At 37.2% G+C, this 23,810-nt stretch overlaps 1 protein-coding gene across 3 annotated transcripts in view; it reads left to right on the forward strand.

The window, feature by feature from the left end:
- The window catches only part of dazap1 (DAZ associated protein 1), a 38,743-nt gene that overhangs the window by 12,235 nt on the left and 2,698 nt on the right, over window positions 1–23,810 (forward strand). For 2 of the 3 annotated variants that reach the window (XM_073826337.1, XM_073826338.1), the window contains exons 4-12: window positions 834–1,000; window positions 1,142–1,207; window positions 1,319–1,426; window positions 1,710–1,758; window positions 6,267–6,349; window positions 10,913–11,066; window positions 11,421–11,450; window positions 12,733–12,885; window positions 13,509–13,676. In XM_073826337.1, coding sequence (XP_073682438.1) covers window positions 834–1,000; window positions 1,142–1,207; window positions 1,319–1,426; window positions 1,710–1,758; window positions 6,267–6,349; window positions 10,913–11,066; window positions 11,421–11,450; window positions 12,733–12,885; window positions 13,509–13,676 — 978 coding nt within the window. Of the gene's footprint in view, window positions 1–833; window positions 1,001–1,141; window positions 1,208–1,318; window positions 1,427–1,709; window positions 1,759–6,266; window positions 6,350–10,912; window positions 11,067–11,420; window positions 11,451–12,732; window positions 12,886–13,508; window positions 13,677–20,097; window positions 20,188–23,810 lie in introns of all 3 variants that reach the window. The other variant, XM_073826336.1, reaches the window with a different exon arrangement.

Genomic DNA, 23,810 nt, shown 5'->3' on the forward strand with positions numbered 1-23,810 from the left:
TTTTTTATTAATATCAGTGTTGAAAATGCTTGCTTACTATTTATGCAGCACAGCTAATGCATTTTAGGAAAACAGGCCTCTGAATGCTCCGGAGTGCTAATGGAGATTTCTAATAACAATATGTAGGCAGATATAATGTATCTATAATATATAATACATCTGCGCTGCATTGTGCATGTAATGTTTTCGAATTTGTCAGTGTGGCTCTAAAGAGAAAAGCTTTGAAGCAGTGGTTCTCAGCTGGTGGTGCTTTAAAATTCAGATATTACGTTGGTTTTTAAGGTTGAGGGCATGTCATGCAAACCATCAATATGTGACCCTGGAACACAAAACCTTAAACTCTTAAATTGCGATGTATACATTACCTGAAAGCTGATAAATAAGCTTTCCAGTGGTGTATATAGATTGTTGGGATATGACAATATTTGGCTGAGATACAACTATTTTAAAATCTGCAATCTGAGGGTGCAAAAGAATCCAAATATTGAGAAAATTGCCTTCAAAGTTGTTCAAACGAAGTTCTTAGCAATGCAAATTACTAATCAAAAATTCAGTTTTGATATATTTATGGTAGGAAATGTACAAAGTATTTTCATGAAACATGATCTTTGCTTAATATCCTAATGATTTTTGGCATAAAAGAAAAATCAATAATTTTGACCCATGCAATGTATATTTGGCTATTGCTACAGATATACCTGTGCGACTTAAGACTGGTTTTGTGGTGCAGGGTCACATATATGGTATCTGGTCTCTAACCAGTTGATCCACAGATCTAAATGTATCAAAAGTAACATTTTTGTCCTTATTATTCCTTTTTTGTGTTTTGTTAGAGACTTTGCGAAACTACTTTTCTCAATACGGAGAGGTTGTGGATTGTGTCATCATGAAAGACAAAAGCACAAATCAGTCCAGGGGCTTCGGCTTTGTTAAGTTTAAAGACCCCAACTGCGTACGAACAGTCCTGGACACCAAACCTCATAACCTGGATGGAAGAAATGTAAGGAGATTTACTGATAATCCCATTTTGCCCAGTCATGATAAATGCATCACCTTTTATGCCCACCTCAAAGATCAAGTAGTCTAATGGAGTTCTGCTTTGATTTTTTTACTAAATAAGTGTTTTCTGTTATTCTCGCAGATCGACCCAAAGCCTTGTACGCCTAGAGGTATGCAGCCTGAGAAGACTCGGGCAAAAGACGGCTGGGTAAGAAATTATCTTCATTAGAGCTTGAGAATTATAGTTATTAATTGCTATTATTGTCTAGCCTTTGCCTAACCCTAAAAAAACTCAAATGTTCTGTTTTTTGTGTTTTAGAAGGGGAGCAAAAGTGACAGCAATAAATCTAAGAAGATATTTGTGGGTGGAATTCCTCATAATTGCGGTGAAGCTGAACTCAGGGATTATTTCAACAGATTTGGAGTGGTGAGATGGACACAGATGCAGAAATGTACCATTTTGTTTACCATTTTTTTGTAGATAAATTCCATAAAAAATGTTGTACAACGGTGTACAAATGAGCATATGCAATGGAGTCCAACAGGTTAAAATATATTTATTATCATCTTTTTTTATTTTACATGACGTTTCTCTGGTATTTCCAGGTTTAAATTCAATATTTTATCATGCCTTTGGACCCCACTGTATGTAACATGTATCTATGCTGTCCGTTTTGTCCTTCATGGATCGTGTTCTCTCCCTTTTGAAGGTCACAGAGGTGGTAATGATCTATGACGCCGAGAAACAGAGGCCTCGAGGTAATCCACACATTCATATTTGCTCCCATTCAGTCTTTCTCTCACCTCATGCGCAAGACAAACTATTCCGACCCAAAGAGACGAGAACATCATGCAGGCCATCAGTCCCCCTCATGTGTGTGATGCTTGGTTTGGTGTGTCTCAACTTTTGCATGGTGGCAAGGCAAATCAGCAGCATCCACATGACACGCCAACATTTGCATCAAACATGCTCAGTCAGTTCCACGTCTTGCACATCTGCTTGTGCCTTAAAGGAGTAGTTCATCCAAAAATTTAAATAGTCTCTTTGGTTTACTTTATTCAAACCTGTATGCAGGTATTTTTTCCATTGGAACACAAAAGGAGGAATTATGAGACAATTTTTTTATTTAATATATTGAATGTATGTTGCTTTTTGAATGGATGCTTGCTAGATGTGTTCATTAGTGAGTAGGGATGAAACAGTGTTATCAATATTGTGGTATCGTGATAGCAAAACTGTCTCGATATTATCGTGGTCACATGACGATATGAAACAATATAGGTCTTCCAGGCAAAAAGTGTAGATTTGTCAAATATTCCAACATAAAAGGTATTTAAAGTTGTGTTTTGGGCCATTACAATATAGCTTAATCCTTTCATCAAGTTTTTTAGGCGATCAGCTCGTGATCCGGTGTTTTCCACACCTCAGAACGGCTCAGTTCACAGTGAATGCAGTGAAGTCGTTTATTGCTTGTGAGTTTAGTGCACGTTTGGGAAGGCAGCAGCCACCAGTTATGCTTTATTTGTGCAGCAGATACAACATTTCACTAGATTTGTAATGAGGCGCGTTTTGTCAGCCGGTTTTCACTGAAGCTGGAGTTTTCCTTCAAAATAAAAGCTCTACTGCCGTTTCCGTCAAAATGAAAGCTTAAAAGTGCAGTATGAATTGCTGACAGCTAGTGGTTTAAAGCAAAAATATACCTATGAAATATTAATTTTCATTCATTTAACAGTGCAAAAAATATTTAAAAAAATATTATATTCTGATATGTTTGACTTCTAAAACACCAGTGTGAATGTAATTTAGGCTGAGACAGTATACCACAAATGAAAAGAGGGTTGAACCCCCTTTAAAGTTCAGGTACAAGCATGGGTTTGAACTCTCAAAGTGCATTAAATAGAAGAATTTAACTTTAAAATGTACAACATTTTCTTTTTCAAAAAAATTCTTCATTTGTCTTCTTTTTAAAATATCGCATTAAAAAACGTATCATGGACATCATATCGCGATATTATCGTATCATGACATTTTGATATTGTTAGTAAGTGCTTTTTAAATTTTAATCTGTTCAAAAGACTTAAAACATATAGTGCTTGACTTGTACGTAAAGATTTTAGAGATAAACGACCAATCCTGCAAAAATTAAACCAATCTCATGATCAGTAAAAAAAAAAAACCTTTTTGTATGTTGAATGTAGTGGTAAAAATATAAATATATTTAGACTTTTTGGATCTTGACAGGCATTATCACGACTATGGAAAGAGTAGTGTGAAGATTTTTCAAAAAATTTCACTTTTGTGTTCCACTGGAAAATTAAATAACAGGACAAGGTGTGTGTGAACTATCCCTTTAAAATTTCAAAACAGCGTAATGCAGTATGGCTGACACTTTTCAGATACAGTTCAATAGATCCACTGTTTTATTATGTAGCCAGTACCTGTTTTCCATAACAGCACGTGTGACCAGCTAAAACACACTGTGGCCATCCAGCTAAAGAGCTAAATGAGAAACAAAGCAAACAAAATGACTAAAGAAATAAAAAAATCATTTTAAAATCCTATTTTACGCAGTGTTTGCTGTGCAATATTTACATTTGCTCCAACCATGTCCTTCCATGCCTTCCGGAAAACAAAACCGTTTCCTCAGCTTTCACTGTTCAATCTTTAAATGCTTTCGCATTTCACTCTCGTTGGGTAAACGTGGAATAGTTTGTCATGTGAGCATTTACAGTTGTCTTATTAAATTTCCTTAATCACTGAAATTCATTTCTATTAACCTTTTAGACATTGAATAAGTTTTTTTTAATGAACATTTACATTTGATTGATCTATGATATGAGTGTTTATTGCAATGTAGTACATTTAAGTAAGCCCTTTCTATCTTTCTTTTTATGTCCCTGTTTTCCTTGTCAAGTGTTTGAATGCATTAACGTTTCTCCTGAGATATGTCTGTTCTTTCTTATAGGATACAATACAGATAGTGGCACCACACAGATTAAGGCCTGGTGTGAAACACACTCATGCCTGTTTCTCTGGTGTAAACATGGTTAATGCTTCAATTCGCGCCTAACTACAGGCAGTGGCTTATCGTCGGACAGTTTCTCGTTACTAAAACTGCATAAAGCGCAATACTCTTCGTAATAGAATAATTGCACACTGTTTAGATGTTAAAGTCAGGTTTGTATTCTGAGTTGCTTTATGGATGCAGGACTTCAGTGTTTTTGACTGGTCGACTAGTCATCCAGCAACCATCTATTATTGGATGTAAGTTCTAGGGCTGCCCTCGACTAAAGATTTATCTGGTCGACTAGTAGTCGTTCATTTTAAGCATTAGTCGACTATTAGTTTATTAATAAACCATATACATCATAATAATGAGCTTTTAATTGTCTATAGCTTAAAAAGCGCACACAAAAAAAGCTTGCCACAGCGCACCGGCAGATATAATAATTATGAATGTGTCAGGGAAAAACAGCAATGAGACTGCGCTAACATTTTAATAATTAATTGATAAACTAGTGCTTTCTTTGTTTTCGGCTTAAGAGATGAAGTCGACGACACTGGCTTGTCGTCTCTGTATGGATTGTTTCCTAATTTGAGAGAATTTGTTCTATATTTGAATTGGTTAATTTAAAAGTAGACATTTCACTCTCTATAGACATATTTTTCATGTCTGTAAGGCAAGTATGCACAGAGATTCAAAGTTTCGTGCTCAAGTTCACAAAGGCCGAGACGGCAGAAAACGCATCCCGTTTGCTTTAATTATTTCACAAAATCGCAACGTTTCATTGTTATTGTGAGTGCACATAAATAAATATAGAGTCTTTACAGATTCGAAAGATGTAGTACTTGACCACAAGTGATCGCACCGGTGCCTCCATCTGTCGTGCAGTAAGCGTGCTACTATTCACCTTCCACACTTTGCACAGACACTTGAATAGCACTAATAAAAGCGACTAATAAAATTTTGGTCGACCAAGCCTGTTCTCGCTGACAAGCGGTTAGTCGACTATTAGGGCCAGCCCTAGTAAGTGCCAATGGGAATGCATTTATAGACGCAGCTTCACAAAGAGTGCTGTGCGTTAGCGTGCGGTACTTTCAGGATTGCAAAACTCTCTTTTCGTAAAGTTGTGTCTCTAAATGCATCTCACTTAAAGCACCAGTTGTGCAAATTCACCGCCTTCAAGAGTAAATTGAGTTCAGATGCTGTCCAGTGTGAACAGACAAGAGTGCACTTTAAAAGGCCTCTATAACTTTCTTCTTTAATGAAACCAGGCCTGATGATGAAGGGCAGGTTGAGTATATTTAGTCCTCATTTAGACAGATGGTTCTGCTCCACATAGTGTACGAATTCTCAGATCTCTTCAGTCTCAAAGGACGTGCAATCGGAATCAGGTTAGATCCCAAAGTAGAGATTCTCGCAGCCCAGATCTGCCACAGTTATCTGATCAGACGGAAACTAGTTCACACTGGTGGATCTGGCGCAGCTAAACTCAGCTGCTGCTGGAGGATTGTGCTGTGTCTTATCGCGTAAGTGACCTTGGAATCGCGCTCCGCTTCGGCGGCCCACTTTGATAGTTGTGACTGCACGACCCCTGCACGCGTGGGTGCACGCGGTTGCTTCTTTTCCACTGTCCTCGAGCCTCCGAGCAGATCTTTGAATTGAGCATTAACCGGGTTTACGCCACACCAGAAACTGGGCTGCATTAAATGTTTCACAAATATCCTTATATCCTTGTGGTGCTTTTGTTGCAGCGTTGCAATCTTTGTTCTCTCGGTTTGCCCAAAGTACTATAGCATTTTGGGAAGCTTTGAGAAAAACCAGTAAAACCTGTAGTTGTAATGATCATTCTTGTTATGCATTGATAATTGTGGTTGCTGCTCGCATTTGTTGTGTAAGATTGGGGTGGTGATGAAAGTGAGGTTCGGATGAAACGTAAAAGGCAGAAAAAAAATTAGCAAACCTATAATTTGACAAATCTGATCTGTCATCAGTAGCGTCGAGATTGCGTAAGAGCTGACTCCCGGTTATCCAATGCCGTCTACGGCTGTTAATCATTAAATGTGTTCAGGGTTAAAGTATTGAAGAGAGAAGAATCATACGTAACACATCTGTCCTTTCGGGCCTCCACCTGTGACCTTTCCTGGTGATTCGGGCCGTGGTGTCATCTGAACCTCAGGAGCCCCCCACCCCATCCCTCTTATGTTCTTCTAGCTGTTCTGTCCCAACACCCTGCTGCTCTGTTGACTTTTGGTTGTTGGCTAGGTTTTGGATTTATTACTTTCGAGGCCGAACAATCAGTGGACCAGGCTGTCAACATGCATTTTCACGACATCATGGGCAAAAAAGTGTGTAGTTGTAGTTTTATTTTCCCCTACAACAGAAACTAAAGCTTGGGCGACCAAACATACGTGTAAACTAACTGTTAGAGTTTTTTCCTCAGTGTCAAAAACTTTATTTCTCTCCCAATTCAGGGAATGTTTGCAATATACTGAGCAAAACAAATTATTGTGATTGGCATGTGAAAATGTTTGATTTGATGCATTTTTACATAAATTTATAACTATGTTAGTCGCCCAAGGCTTGGTTCATTTGGACCGCTCCTTTAGGTGCTGCGATGCTGTATAAAAGTGACTAATTTATGGAATTTAAATGATTAAAATAAATATAAATAACTATGTATATGTTGATATTAGTTTTAGATTAGATACTATTAATGTATAAATGCTAAGTGAACTTTAAAGCATTAAGTGTTATATCAGCACTCACCTAAAGAACCGGTTGGTTTCTTTTTTTTTTTCTTTTATTCAGGTTATTACTGTCAGGTCACTTACTATTTGAGTTCTATATTATCCCAGAAGACAAAGAGAAATCTCAATTAAGTGACCTCAATATGCGAATCTCCATACTGTGTCTTTTAGTCTTCACCCAACGGGCTTTGGGCGGGTAGCACATGTCTCTGTAGCCTAAGATTATTGTCTGATACCTAGGTGTATTAGTCTGTTTCGAGGGATAGCGCAAGACCGAACAAGTCGCATGACGTGTTATCTCACCTCACCAGCTCGACTTAGTAAAATATCACTCCCAGCGTGGCTGGTTTGTGGTTGATCTGCGTTTTAAAAAATATATCCCTAGCATTTCTCGTGTGTTTTAAGTGGCCCGTCTCTGACTTTTTGCGTTTGGTCTCCTCGAGGCGTTTCCTTGCTCCGTCATGACTGCAGTGTGCTGATTTAAAGTGAAAAACCACTTCCAGCAAGTTTCTTCCAAGACTCCAGAATAGCTCCGCAGTTTTTGTCCTACATTGAGTTTGTTCTCGGCCGCCAACGCTCTCCTTGACTTGGGTTTGTGTTCCTGAAGGAATCAGGTACTACGGTACCTGGGCTATTGTTCTTCGCATGACATTATTTCATTGGGGCTTTAAGGGGGGTGGGGCCATACGTTATAAAATTAGAAACTGGAGCATATCAAACTGTGTACCAAATCCCAGCTCTACCGTTGGACGCGAAGAATTGCGCGAGGCCTCCCATCACTCTGAGCGGTGATGCCCGCGGGAGTGGGGGGGTGGGGGCCGTGTTGCCGATTCGTGGGTTGCAGACCACTCGCTCAAACTGATACCTAATTAGGTCGACAGTGAGAGAGGAGGAGAGAGACGAAAAGAGAGTCGTTACATTTATGCTGCTTTCCAACGGAAAAATATCGTCTCTCGCTCTTGATGCAAGGTGACCCCAATAACTCACCCCCTTTAGAGTCTCAGGTCTATTTCTGGATCTCCACTTTAGCTGGAGTGAAACTTCCCCATGTGTGTTAAACTACGTTTGTCCATTTTTTTTTATCTGAGTGGCAGGTAATAGAATGTCATTTGCCTAATTGGATAATTATATAATTAGTGGTAATGGCTAGGGGAAGCATTACTCAGGGCTGCACAATGAATCGTGCTTTAATCCTAAACACGATTTCTGCTTCTCTCTTGAGTTATTAATCTTGATGCCATTTCATTTTTATTTGGCGTTCAAGCCTTCACAAGCTTTCATGGTTGCAGTTGACAGATTTTCAGAGTTTAAATCCCCCATTCAGACCTTTTTTTTCCATAAACTGATACATTTTCTACCCAGTGGTTTACTTAATCTTCCAACATGGCAACCATGTACACAAACTCTAAATAATGGAAAAAGCTAGTTTAGCGAACCATTAACTCATCTCATTATGTGTTCAAGACATAAATGATGCCTTAAATGGTGTTTGTCTTGTTGAGGAGAGGTTTTATTATTTTGCGATTGGATTTATAATTTAAGTCAGCATAAAAATGAGAAATGCACATTATTGATTGTATTGTGAATGATTCATCCATGCAGGTTTCATTTTTTTAACTTTTTTTTTTTTTTAGCGTTTAAAATCTAAATGTCGTAACTCTATCTTCCGGTGAAATTAAATTAAAATTCTCCAGGCATTTTGTCTGCATAAATTTGCCCCTTCCTTACCATTGACTGCAAGCTTGCATTCAGATCTTCTTCAATCAACAGCCAAATACATTGAACAAAGTTTAAAATCAAAGTTTTTTTTTTCTCAATTAATCAGTTTTATTGGAATGTTTGCCACAATACGGAAGAAAAGATCACTACTTCCATTACATCGCAACTTAAATAGAGTGTCTCAAGACATATCTAGGGCCCTATGAAAAGTTTTATTTTTTCTGAAATTATCGCTTTTTCTGTTTTGATTTTTCTAGGCCGCTTTAATGGTTAAGTAAAAAAAAATGTAATTAAAAAGCATGTCTAATTAATCAAAATCATGAAACTTACAAAAATTAACAGCAATTCATTACAACTTTAACAGAAAAAAATAGAATTTTAAGGCCCTATGAAATACATTTTATATCATTTTATTACTCAAATTCAGTTTTATTTTTACCAAATTCTGTTTTTAATAATTTTCTGGATTCCATTTTAACTCTGTCATTTAATTTTAATAATCAAAAGCATCTCTAGTTAATTTTATTTTAAAAAATTATATATATATATATATTTTTTTTTTCAGAAATATTGTAGTGTATTTTAAGTTTTGTTGTAAATATTCCTTTAAAAATAATGTTTTAATAATTGTATTATTAGTAGTAGTACTATCATTACATTAAGGGTGTGTTCACACTTGTAGTTCAGTTTGTTTGGTTCATTTGGTCCAGACCAAAAAGGAAAATTATGCATTTGGTCCTGGTCCGCTTAGCGTTCACACTGGCATTGAATGTCGTATATTTCGTGACAGAACTCACCGAACACTCCAAACAAAAGGAAAAGGTGTGTTCACTTTAAGTCAAATACACCTAATGCCGTAAGCTCATTATTGCGTGTAAATGATTTTGTTTTCACCACCTGCAAACTTACAAAGGGCTCATTAAAGGCACTTTACCTTCTCGCTGCTCCACGTTTGCCCTCTGCTCATTTTGTTTTGGATTATCCGCTTGTTTCCTTCATGAAATCATGTCGCATAGCGTCGCATCTTGTCATTATTTTCTATTTTTGGTTAGTTTAGAAGTATTTGTTCCATTTTACATTTCATTCGAACCGCACCAGAGTTTGTTTGGAAGCGGACCGAGACCCATCTTTTTAGCGGTCCGCTTGTTTGCTGTGCACCAGGGTTCAGACGGCAGCGTTCACACTTACTCAAATAAACCGCACTAACAGAGTAATCGCACTAGAGTTCGTTTTAATCGAATCAAACATGACAAGTGTGAACACACCCTAAGAATATATTTCTGTCACAATTTCTTCAAGTTAAACCAAACTTTTATTTTGACAGGTTGCTGTGAAGACCTTTAAGTTTCTGTTTGTGCATGATATGATGATAGTTTTTCTCAAAATAAACAGTAAAATGCTCATGAAGAGAGCAGTTCTAGAGATTATGTTCATGTGTTCATGTACTCACATATTGAGGCGGCAGAGGCTGAAAACACAACGAGCATCGCATGCGCTTCAGTACGTTTGTAGTAAACTAAACTGCGCATCTGCTTCATTCATTCATACAGAGATGCGCAGAATATGCAGGATTCCTATTTAAATGGTATTTTTGAGGCTTAATATTCACAGACACTAGTCCATATCGCATTTTAATTTAAGTGTACTGACGTACTTTTGATTTATTTATCAAATTCCGTGACGTTCCATGTTATACAGCTTCCGTCCGTGTTTTCCTCATCGCGGAAATTCTAGGGCCCTTCATATCTAGAGACCAGAATACTGTAGAGCCTGGAGTGCGAACTTTTAATCTGGGCCGCATAGACTTGCACTAAAAACATTACAAAAAAATTAGCAACCACTTAGCCATGCCAAAGGCATATTATATTCATGTTTGACACAGTATGAAGATTCCTTTCTGATTAGACTTTTGTCTCTCCATTTTTATTATCTGCATGTTAATTATTTGGTACAATTAGATTATCATACATTTAAACGTCATTGACCCTTATATTTCTATTGTCGTATCTAAACTGAGGTTCTTAAGCATTAGCCAGGGGGAGGTAAGTCTTAATTTTCTATCAGCAGTTTATAACTACTTAAAAGAGCTGAGATGTAAGATATAAGCAGGGACGGTGTTTCTCAGGTACGTCTGTGGTCATGAAAAATTAATATTTACTCTCAAGTTTCAGCAGAATTCTACCTGCTTGATCTGAACTATAGAGTTGTAGTGGACTTAAATGTCCCTTTCATACCCAAGTACCTCAGAAACATTGGTTTAAACAGTTACCAAATAGAAGAGACCAAGTATATTCCATTCCATCTGGACTACGGTCATGTATTTGGCCTAAGTAAGAGTATCTTTTCTGAGGTGAGGGCTAAAGTTTCTGATAGGTGAGTGGGGGAGGTAGGCTGTATGTTAGTTCTCCTCTCGCTAGTTACGACCTCTTGTCCTTTGTGCAGGTTGAAGTGAAGAAGGCGGAGCCACGGGACAGCAAAGCTCCCGCCCCCGGTCAGCTGGGAGCCAATCAGTGGGGGCCCCGAGCCATCTTAAGCGCAGCCAATGGCTGGGCGGCACAACCGGCTCCGAGCTGGCAGCAGAGCTATGGGCCTCAGGGTGAGTGACACGGTGGGCCAGAAGGCAGCGGGAGCGTAACACGTCCCAACCTGAAAAATGATACCGAGAGCCAACTGGTATCAGTCACGCTTTGCTTTAGGTCAGCCTGCGCTGTTTGCGCCATCTGGCTAAACCACACTGGGTTTGTCCGCCGTGCAGGGGGGGGGGGGATGTTTTCACGCAGATCTCGCCCGAAATAAGCCTGCTCTGCCTGGTGTGAATCCAGAAATGCAACACTTTAATTGAACATGTTCTGGCTTCGCCCCTGTTTGACATACACTTCTGATTCACTTTGTAGTTTCATGGTCTGGTGGTTGTGAGTTAAAATGTGATTTTTTTTTTTTTTTGTTCCAGGTGTTTGGGTGTCTACAGGTCAACCTCTTGGTATGTTTTGTTTTATTGTTACAGATTGATTTGGTTATTGTATTTTGGCATCCAGTAAAGGCCTATTCACTCCACGCCCGAATATAGTTTATATTCACACTACTGTGTAAATGTTTACGGTCCATGAGACTTTTTAATGTTTTGAAAGAAGTCTTTAATGCTCTAAAGCTGTATTAATTTGTTATACAGTAAATCAGTAATGTTATGAAATTTTATTGCAAAATAAAATAACTGTTTTCTATTTGAATATGTTAAAAACGCAAAGCTGAATTTTCAGCATCATTGCTCCAGTCTTCAGTGTCACATGATGCTTCAGAAATCATTCTGATATACTGATTTGGAGCTCAGAAAACATTTCTTATTATTAATTCGTTTTTCAACAGTTGTGCTAGTTAATATTTTTGTCTAAACTGATATATTCTTCCAAATTTTTTGATGAATAGAAAGAACAAAAGAAACCGCATTTCAAAAATCATAGAACAGTAACAAAATAATTATAAATCACTTTCATTTTTGATCAATTTAATGATCAATTTGCTGAATAAACATATATATTTTTTGTTATATAATATTAAATAATATACACAAAAAAATATATTAATTAATAAACTGAACCCAAACTTTTAAACGTTCACCATCATTACTCTGGTCTTCAGAGTCACATGATCCTTCAGAAATCATTCTAATATGATAAACATTTAAAAGAGCTAAAGATTCAAAGATGTGCATTTATCTGAACTAAAAGTAAAAAATAAAAATTAGTAACATTATACACTATACTATATATATATATATATATATATATATATATATATATATATATTTTTTACTTTTACACTACTTTTGAGTGCCAGTGTGTATATATATATATATATATATATATATATATACATACTGGCACTTAAAAGTAGTGTTACTGGAGTAATGATGCTAAAGATTCAGCTTTGAATTCACAGGAATTAATTACATTTTACAGTATATTCACATAGACAACAGTTATTTTGAACAGTAAAAATATTTAAATTTTTGGATCAAATAAATGCAGGCTTGGTGAGTAGAAGGGACTAATGTTTTAAAAACATTAAAAATCTTACTGTTCAAAAACTTTTGACTGGTAGTGTATAATAAATATATATATACATACATATGTTTGTATTTAATCAGTGGTGTTTAAACATTTGGTATTTGGTGTGCATAGTTGGTGCAAAAAGTTGTGTGAAATTTTGAGAATATTTTGTAATTGTTCAGTCTTGACTAAAATGTGATGTGTGATGTGTTTCAGCTGGGTATGGACCTCCTTTACCTGCTGGCCGTGGGGCACCTGCACAACCTCCTTCTCCTTTTAATGCATTTCTAGTTGCAGCAACACCTACAGGGGGATTTGGGGCACCTCAGGGATACCCCCAACAGGGCTTTAGTACACAACCTCAGTTTGGTAAGAGAAACAGTTTCTGTATTTTAGCAGGACTAGAGATACCATTTCTATAAGTGACCCTGGACAACAAAACAAGTCATAAGGGTTACCTTGAAAATTTGAAATTGAAATATACAACATTATACAGAATATTTATGGCAAACTGAATAAATAAGCTTTCCATTGATGTATGGTTTGTTAGGATAGGACAATATTTGGCCGAGATACAACTATTTGAAAATATGGAATCTGAGGGTGCAGAAAAATCTAAATATTGAGAAAATCGCCTTTAAAGTTGTCAAAATGAAGTTCTTAACAATGCATATTACTAATCAAAAAATAGGTTTTGATATATTTATGGTAGAAAATGTACAGATTATCTTAATTTTTTTGTATTAAAAGATACATACCCATACAGTGTATTTTGGCTGTTGCTACAAACATACCCATGCTGCTTAAGACTGGTTTTGTGGTCCAGGGTCACATATATGACCCAAAGACCCTGCTTAACCAAGTGATGTTAAAAAAGCAGTATTTTTTTAATTAAAATATTATGTGTATAACGTATATATACGTGTAAATTGAACAAACTCGAACAAGATTGTAAGATTCTTGCATTATTCTTCTTGTCTTTTTCAACACAGGATATAGCTTTGGAACACCTCAAGGTGACCAGTTTGTAGCACAGGGAATGCCTCCCCCTCCCGCCACACCGGGCGCAGGGCCTTTAGGTTTTGCCCCGGCTACGACTCCCTCTCAGGACCTGAGCAAAGCCGCCCCAGCACAGCCAGACTTCTCCTACAGCCAGTATGGTAAGAGCGCACTAAAATGAGGCACCAAACCACTGCAGATGTGCTGTAGCCCATCACATGGGGTTCTGCTTCCTGTTCACATGGCTGAACGGGCATGATGACATCACATACACACGCTTCCACACAGACCCTCAATCTATTTACCCTCAACCAAGACCTCTAGATGTTTGATATACGGTCTGTGGGGGTTTATCCAGTGGTATGTGTGAATTAGATCATCCTGTACTGCAATGCTGCTTTTGACCAGATGACGCTTCATCTAATGCAGACAAGGGTTTTCATCTGTAGATGTTCCAGTGTTGGATGGTGGGGGTGCAAATGGGAAAAATAAAGTCGCAGTGCATGTGAGATTTGACTTTCACCAAGTATAAGATATACAAAGAATGCCTCTTGGTGCAGGTGCCGACACAGTACAGAAAACTGGAGCATCCATTAGCCTATAGAAAATAGAAGTGACCCTACAGAAATAGTAATAGACTTGTAGTTCATAAAAACGGCCAGAGCTAAAAGCATCTGGAGGTCAGCGAAATGTGGGACGCGGTCCATTTAGCGATGCTGGCTAAAGCTGCTATTACCATAGCAATTATTACTACAACAAACCTCTAACCCTAAGTATTCAAAATGCCCACATTACTTACCCCGTACCATTTGTTCTACAAACCTGAATGATGCCTCCAATCATGTAGGACCAATTTGGCAATTGGCCAAAAAATGGTTGCACTTAAAGGGAACCCCAGGTATTAAGATTTGTATGGCTTAATATAATGTAAATGATGTCTCTTACTAAAATACATAGTAGAAAACCTATAAAATCTGACATTATTTTAAAAATCCACATGTTTTATACATATTTTGGACTATGGGGGCCCATTATTTCGATGACATGAAATGGTTGCACTCGGTGAGCTACTGGCACTACCTGTTGCTATTAGTACCGCAACACAACTTGGAAAATAAAATACGTATACAATGCCACATTGTATGGCATTTGGTTGTATTTTTCAGTCAAAGGGCAACGAGAAGTCAAGTAAGTCTTCGCTGCTTTACTAGCGATAGGAAAAGAAGAAGGAGAAAACAATAGGAAGATGCCTGTGGATGAATAAACTTTCTAAAGACCAGCATCTTTGTTCTCTTCACTTCAGCCCTGATGCCTTTGAGGTTTTTAGTAGACCACAGCTACTGAAAGAGCTTACAAACGACAGAGACAAGAAACGCTAGATGCCATCCTAGCAGGATGTAAACATGCAGATGCTTGACGTGACGCTGCAGCCACTAAAGGAGTTTTCACTAGATTATCACTAGATATCCAATGGCGTTTAGACTCCTTTTTGGAGAAATCATTGGTACACATTTGATTTATGCCTATGGTTATATCCATCGTTACCTGTAAGCCCTTTCAGTAGCTGTGGTCATTGTATCAGTTTTTTATTTTCCAAGTTGTGTATTCCGAGTTAGGTTGTAGTAAAAATAGCAACCTTTATGGGTTTTCGACTACATATTTCAGTAAGAGACATCATTTACGTTATATTAAGCCATACAAGACTTAATACCCGGGGTTCCCTTTAAAGAGATCACCCAGAAATGACAATTCTGTCATCATTTACTTACACCCTAGAATACCACCCAAAACATCCTAGCAGTGTCATATCAACCACCCAAATTACCTTAAAAACAATTATAACACCCTAGCAACCGCATAGCAACTTGTTAACAACCACTCTCATATTTGCATAACAACATAACATCCCTAACAACAACCAAGCAACACCTTAAAAATCATATCCTTTAGCAACCACCAAGAACACCCTAGAATATCACCTAAAACATCCTGGCAGTGTCCTAGCAGAACACCCTAGAATACCACCCAAAACACCCTAGCAACCGCATAGCAACTTGTTAACAACCACTCTCAAATTTGCATGACAACAGAACATCCCCAACAACATAACATCCAAACAACACCTTAAAAATCATATCCTTCAGCAACCACCCAGAACACCCTGGAATACCACCCAAAACATCCTAGCAGCATCTTAGCAACCACTTAGAACACCTTGGAAACCAACCAGAACATCCTAACAACAGCATACCAACTCATTAACAACCACTCATATTTGCATAACAGCATAACATCCCTATCGACATAACAGCAACCAAACAACACCTTAAAATCATATCCTTCAGCAACCACCCTAGAATACCACCAAAACATTCTAGCAATGTCCTAGCAACCATTCAAAACACCTTGGAAACTAACTAGAACACCCTAGTAACTGCATAGAACTTGTTAGCAACCACTCTCATATTTGCATAACAACCAAATAACCTTAAAAATCATATCCTTCAGCAATCATCCAGAACACCAATTAAAATGCCCTGGCAACCGCATAGCAACTCATTAACAACCACTCATATTTGCATAACAACATAACATCCCTAACAACATATAACAACAACTAAACAATACCTAAAAAATTGTACCCTTTAGTGACCACTTAGAACGCCGTAGAATACCACCCAAAACATCCTAGCAGTGTCTTAGCAACCACTTAGAACACCTTGGAAACCAACCAGAACACTCTAACAGCTGCATAGCAACTCATTAACAACCACTCATATTTGCATAACAGCATAACATCCCTATGAACATAACAACCAAACAACACCTTAAAAATCTAATCCTTCAACAACCACCCAGAACACCCTGGAATACCACCCAAACATCCTAGCAGTGTCCTAGAAACCACTCAGAACACCCTGGAAACTAACTAGAAAACCCTAGAAACCGCATAGCAACTCGTTTGCAACCACTCTCATATTTGCATAACAACCAAACAACACCTTAAAAATCATATCCTTCAGCAACCACATCCTAGGCTACGTTAACACTAGTGCGTTTTTGTTTTAAAAAGCATAACTTTTGCTACGGTTACGCCTGTCATTTACACTACTCCAGCGTTTTTGACCCTCAAAAACTGAGACTTTCAAAAATGCTGCAGATCCCGCTTTAGTTTGAAAACTTGTGTTACAGTGTAAACGGACCAAAACACAGACTTTTAAAAAGGATTGCATGGCTGCCCACATTTGCTTTGTGTATCCTTGACAACCGTGTAAACAATAACATCACGCTCGTTATGAATGGTCATGTGACATGCGTTTTCGGGTTGTGTAGTAGAATACCTTAGCAGCCACCAAGACCCCAGTAACTGTATAGCAACTCGCTAACAACCTCTCTCATCTTTGCAGCTGTATAACAGTATTCTTGCAACCACCAGATCACCTTACCAACCACATAGCAACATCCCACCAACCATCCAGAGCACCTTACCAGTTGTATACTTAAACAACCACATAGAACAATGTAGCGACCACACAGCAAAATGCTTACAACCATTGTGCAACATTTCAGCAATCACATAGAAACTATACCCTAGAAACCAATCCAAAAACGTAGTTATGTCCTAGCAACCACTGAGAACACCTTAGCAGACATATTACTTAAGGGGCTTTCACACCGGAGGAACCTTTTCATAGTCCCTAGAACTTTTGGTAGAAGTACCCAATTTTTGGTGTATTCGCACCCCAGGAACTAGGAACATAATTAGTTAAAAACTAAGCTCCTACCACACAGTAGGGACTAAAACAGTTCTATAGGAACTACCAGTGACTAATGCACGCTGAATGGCAAAGCGCATACAAGATACTTTTTTAAAAAGCCATGTAAAAATAATTATTCCACAAAGACGGAAAACAGCGTTTTGGTGTCAGCTGCTTCAGAGTTTCTGTTACCAGTGCGAATTCAACCAGGAAAATGGCATGAGGAAGAAATTGGTTCTCTAGGAATCACCCTGCTGGCTAGTTCCTATAAGTTCTTAGAACTACATGGTGTGAAAGCCTCTTTAGAAACCACCCAGAACACCCTGGCAACCACATAGCAACTCATTGCCAACCACTGTTATCTTTGCAACTTTATAACAACATGACAACAACACTGACAACAACACTAACAACAACTCAACACCTTAAAAACCAAATCCTTCAGCAACCACTTAGAAAACCCTAACAGCCTCACAGCAAAACGTTCTAGCAACTGCATAGCAACATTCTAGCAGCCTAGCAACCTCCCAGAGCTCCATAAAGTGATAGTTGACCCAAAAATAAAAAAAAGTTTGTCATTAATTACTCACCCTTATTTCCTTCCAAACCCTTAAACCTCCATTTATCTTCAGAACACAAATTAAGATATTTTTGATGAAATCCAAGAGCTTTCTGACCCTGTATAGACAGCAGTGCAACTGAAATGTTCAAACGTCCCAAAAATGAGTAAGAACATTGTTAAAATAGTTTATAGTGACATCAGTGGTTCAACCAGAATGTTATGAAGCTATGAGAATACTTTTTGTGCGCAAAAAAAACAAACAAAAATAATGGTTTTATTCAACAATTTTTGAGAGTACCACAACGCATGTGTGTAAAGACTGCAACAGTAAATTGATGCATCGTGGTTTGTGGATAGATTTTAAGATTTTCTGAATGCGTCACGATTTTGAGAGTAGTTTCTAACAGCAGATAGCACTCTAATCTAGTTTTTACCCACACACTGAAATGCTCACAAAGAAGAGCGCTTGTGCGTTTGGCTTTATGAATGATTATTTTGTGTTCAAGTGTGTGTACAGAATTGAAAGCAAGCAGACTACGGCTGTTTCTAAGGCATACACTATCTAGTGTTCAGAAATCTTAGAATGGATTCGAGAGATGCATTCAGAAAATATCAGACTTGAAATATCATTTCTTGATTCGCAGTGCATTTAAAGTATGTGCACTGTGCTTTTTTTTTTTTTACAAGCAACAGAAGACATGCTGTACGTAAAACAGTCTTCGTATCATGTTTGAAGATTACTCAATATTTTTGTTAGGGCTGACCCCCCAACTAAAGATTCTTTGGGTCGATTATTAGTCATTTTATGTATTAGTCAACTATTAGTCACACATTTATTAATAAACCATAAATCATAATAGTGAGCCTTTAATTGCCTACATAGCCTAATAAGCGCTCAAGCACATGCAAAAAAAAAAGCATATTACATAATCTGAGAATATTTGTTTTCTATTTGAATTGGTTCATTTAAAAGTAGACATTTCACTCTTTATAAATATATTTTTCATGTCTGTAAGGCAAATAAACACAGAGTTTCGAAATTTCTAAGCTTCGCGCTCAAGTTTACAAGAGACGAGACGGAACAAAGCACGCCCTGTTTTCTTTCATTATTTTACAAAAGTGCAATGTTTCGTTGTTATTCTGGGTGCACACAAATAAACTTCTTTACGGATTCGAAAGATGTACTTTTATCTAGTATTTTTGGGAGTATTTTGAGAGCAAGTGACCACTCCGGCACCTCCATCTGTCATGCAGTGAGTGCACTACTGTTCAGCTTTCACACTTCGCACAGACACTTGAATAGCGCACATTTATTTTTAACATTAGATTAAGCTGCCATGTAAAAACTTATTTTAGATGAAAAGCCATATTTGAGGTCGATGAGTGATAGGTAAGCTTTTGGATGTCCTGCCCAATAAAAAAAAAGTACTAAATTACCACATAGACCAGCCGTTAACCATCTGTCCGTCACGTACTGTGTGACTTTGCCATTTTCTGTGGAATTATTTTTCAGCAACTAAGCGACTAATAAAATTATGGTCAAGCAAGCCTCTTCTCGTCGACTAACGGTTAGTCGACTATTAAGGGGCAGCCCTAATTTTTGTTTTTTTGTAACATTATGGTTGAACTATTTTCAACACTGTCCTTAATACCTTTTTGGGCCGTCGAAAATGTTTTAGTTGTGTTGCTGTCTATGCAGGGTCAGAAAGCTTTCGGATTTCATCAAAAATATCTTAATTTGTGTTCCAAAGAACGAAGGTCTTATGGGTTTAGAACAACATAAGGGTGAGTAATTAATGACAGAATTTTCATTTTTGGGTGAACTATTCCTTTAATATAAGTCTGAGAGGTAAATGCTGAAAATGTCAGGTTATTTGCATATAACAAACAACTTATTGCAGAACGATTAGGGATGAAGTCTTCAAGCCTGATTTAGTCCAGTCACTTTTCTTTGCTGTACATCAGGGCTGTTAGCTTGGGGTCAGGGCTGTCTGCGTGGGCTGGATGTATGTATGGGTGGTCTCATCAGCCGCTGTGTGTCACGCCTCCGCTTCGCTTCCATTCATCAGCACTTCGCTGGCCGAGCAGCCTGATAAACATACTCATTTAGAAACAATGCGGGGCCGATCCATCCACATGTTCCGTTCATGAGCCCTGAGAGCAGGAGAGGGCAGCGTTCACCTGGGTAGGAGCTGTAAGGTAGTAGTTAAGTCAGACTCTCTTTGGGGTCGAGTCAACCTGGTCTCCTCATCTCCCTGCTAGGCTTGGGTAACTATCCTCAGGACCCCTCTGCCTACGGACCAACGCGTCCTTCACACACTTATGTACAGGAAGAGCAGGGATATAGCGCAGGTAGGTGAGCAACTGCATCCTACAATCACTCAAACCCAATAGAACAAGCATCAGCCTGTGGACCCATAAGGCTTCAGTTCTGTTTCTCATGCATCCCATGTACAATATGCATACGCCGTATGCATATTCTACATCAATGTCTTCAGTTTTTCACGGGATATACTAAAGTACGGCTACATGTCATTTAGAAGGCCTCAAAAGAGACATTAAATTTGTGACTTGTAGCTGTAGTTTATTATATGAGCAAAACTGACGGCTTGCTTCAGATGTTCTTTTTCCAGTCACTGCATTGCTTTGCTGCCAAAAGGATGATCTAATATAGTCTCTAGTGGGTTTTCTGTGGATTTTGTGCCCCTCATGCAGCGCGTGACAGTCACGCCTGAACAAATCTGTGCAGATTCGGCGATCACTGGCAATTCAATTCTTTACTCGACTCTGAACAGTAATCCATTTCTCTTCCATTGTGTTCACATAGTCTAATCTTTCACTTTCATCTAGAGACTTTCAAATGAACTCTCTTCAAAATGCATTTCTGCCTTGGTATTTCTATTTTAATTTCTTTAAATGTGTTTTCATGGCCTTTTTTTTTCATCATACCTTGGTTTTTAGCTGTTTTCCCTTCAGTTATTTATGTTTGGAGTCTTTCTGTTGTAGATACTTTGGCCACGTACACACTGCAAAGCTGCTTTTAAGACTAAATTCGCTTCATTATCGGCCTGTGCGTACAGAGTTGATGTTAACAACAGCAACAAGAAACATGGATCCCAAAGGTTCAATCTGCTTGGGTTGACCATTTTCAACCAAAGTAATATTAGCAAGATCTATAACCACGTAGAAACCACCATTGACAGAATTTTCAGGATTGAATTTGGCTGTAAAGTTCAGTTGTTTTTGTGGATAGAACGAGATTAAACACTCATAAATTCAAAGTATTACTGTTTCAGTTTTACTGCAAACAGATAACGTATGTGTACAGGTGAATGCATTTCAATTTAAAGAATACTCCATTTGACAGTTTCTAGGTATTTGTTAACCCCTCAAACAACTGCTACAACTTGCTCCCAAAATTTACACTGTGGATATTACAGTTTGCGTGACCTTTGCATGAGCGGAGCACAATCATTGTATATACTTTGCACCAATCACCATCTTTCTCCAGAAGTAGGATAAGATTTGCATGAGATGCTTCTGTAATTACCCTGAAAATAAAATGTGCAACCCATTTGAATTCTATAGACCAATTTGGAGTAGACAGTACAGTTAAGTCACTTTTAAAGGAGTAGTTCACTTTCGGAACAAAAATTTACAGATAATGTACTCACCCTCTTGTCATCCAAGATGTTCATGTCTTTCTTTCTTCAGTTGTTTTTGAGGAAAACATTTCAGGATTTCTCTCCATATAATGGACTTCTATGGTGTCCCATGTTTGAACTTCCAAAATGCAGCACAAATGGAGCTTCAGAGGGCTTTAAATGATCCCAGAAGGGTCTTATCTAGCAAAACTTTAAAAAATTACAATTTACATACTTTTTAACCTCAAATGCTAGCTCTGTGTGTACTCTGTGTAGAGATTAAAAAGTATATACATTGTAAATGTTTTTAGAAAATAACCAATCGTTTAGCTAGATAAGACCCTTCTTCTTCGGCTGGGATCATTTAGAGCCCTTTAAAGCTGCATTTAAACTGCATTTTGGAAGTTCAAACTCGGGGGCACCATAGAAGTCCATTATATGGAGAGAAATCCTGAAATGTTTTCCTCAAAAAAACATAATTTCTTTACGACTGAAGATAGAAAGACATGAACATCTTGGATGACAAGGGGGTGAGTACATTATCTGTAAATATTTGTTCTAAAAGTGAACTACTCCTTTAAACACAGTTAAGCACTGGTAACAAGTGGAGGAAAATGGATAAATTTCATGGAATAAGAGAATAAATGTATTGGGCCTTTGGATGTCAGAATCGGAATCCAAATCATTATAGAATGCTGTTGTCAAAGATGCCATTTGAATATGAACGCAGATGTTTATACGGACATACTATGGATGAAACCTGCTATGATTACTCTACTTTTAAAGCATACATTTGGGTCTAAATAATATTCACATGCAGTTCATAGGGGACATTGTATTAGCCCTACAGTTGCAGCATGAAATACTATTTAAACCTGTCAAATTTGATATTTTATCTCACAACTCACAATAAAAAATGCAAGTTTATATCGCCTAGTTCAGACTTTAAAACTTGATTTAACTCACCAATTGCACATTTGTCAATTCTGACGGAAACAATCAAAAAGTGTGGGATATAAACTGTGAATCTGGATAAGAGAGAAAAATTAGTTGCTTTTTCTTATCAGAATTGTGAGATACAATCTTGGAATTGCGAGAATATAAATCAGGAACTCAAATTTACCTTTGTATTCTTTTATTCCATGGCTTCCATAGACTGCTACTTGAAAACTGTCATTTTCTGCCACCACAAACAAAATGGCATCACTGTTTGCAAACACCAAATTGGTTTATTAAGAATTTGCTAGTTTTAAAAGCAGGGCCATAACCAGTATAGACATTGAGTAAGACAAGTCCCTCCCTAATTTGAAACCAGAAAATTGTCCCCTTATAAGATCTTTAACAATATTTGACAAAAATAGTTACATTTTTAGGCTGATCAGTGGTCAACAGTGCTCATTTATGTTAACTGGTCATAATAAGAGAATAAACACTTATAATGAAAGACGTAAGTAGCTATACATTTAATAGTTGCTCGCTGTGATTAAGATTCAGTGATATAAACTACTCAACTTAGTCCAATTTTAAATTGAGAATATAAGTTGTCATTTATGTGATTCATGTCATTCATAATTGAATGTGTTGTGACAAGAAGCATTTTTACATACAAATAAGACGAAATGGGTGCATATTTAAAAAATACGTACGCTGCCATTCAAAAGATTTTAAAGTTGTTGTTTTTTGAGTTTTTTTATGCTCATCAAGGCTGTATTTAATTGATTGCAACAGTTATATTGTAAAATGTTATTGCAATTTCTAATATTGCTTTCCTATTTTATTATACTTTAATTTTATACTTTTTTTTTCCATCAGCCTTTTCTCCATTCTTCAGTGTCACATTATCCTTCAGAAATCATTCTGATATTCTGATTTATTATCAGCATTGAAACTGTTGTGCTGCTTAATATTTTTGAAACTTGTGATACTTTTTTCTTTGATTATTTGATGAATAAAAAGTTTAAAAAAGAACAGCCTTTATTCAAAATAGATTTTTTTTCTAATAATTTAAGTCTTTACTGTCACTTTTTATCCATTTAACACATCCTTGCTGAATAAAAGTATTCATTTCTTTTAAAAAATGTACTTACCCCAGACATTTGAATAGTAGTGTATATTGTAACACAAAATTTCTATTTTGAATAATTACTGTTCTTTTATCTCTTCTTACTTATTTATCAAAGAATCCTGAAAAAAGTATCACAGGTTCCAATATTGATTATAAATCAGCATATTAGAATGATTTCTGAAAGATTATGTGACAATAAAGACTTCTTTAAAAAAAAAAAAAAGTAATGATCCCAAACTTTTGAATGGCAGTTCATGTTATTTGCA

Source organism: Garra rufa, chromosome 20, assembly GCF_049309525.1.
Source record: "Garra rufa chromosome 20, GarRuf1.0, whole genome shotgun sequence".
Lineage (NCBI taxonomy): Eukaryota > Metazoa > Chordata > Actinopteri > Cypriniformes > Cyprinidae > Garra > Garra rufa.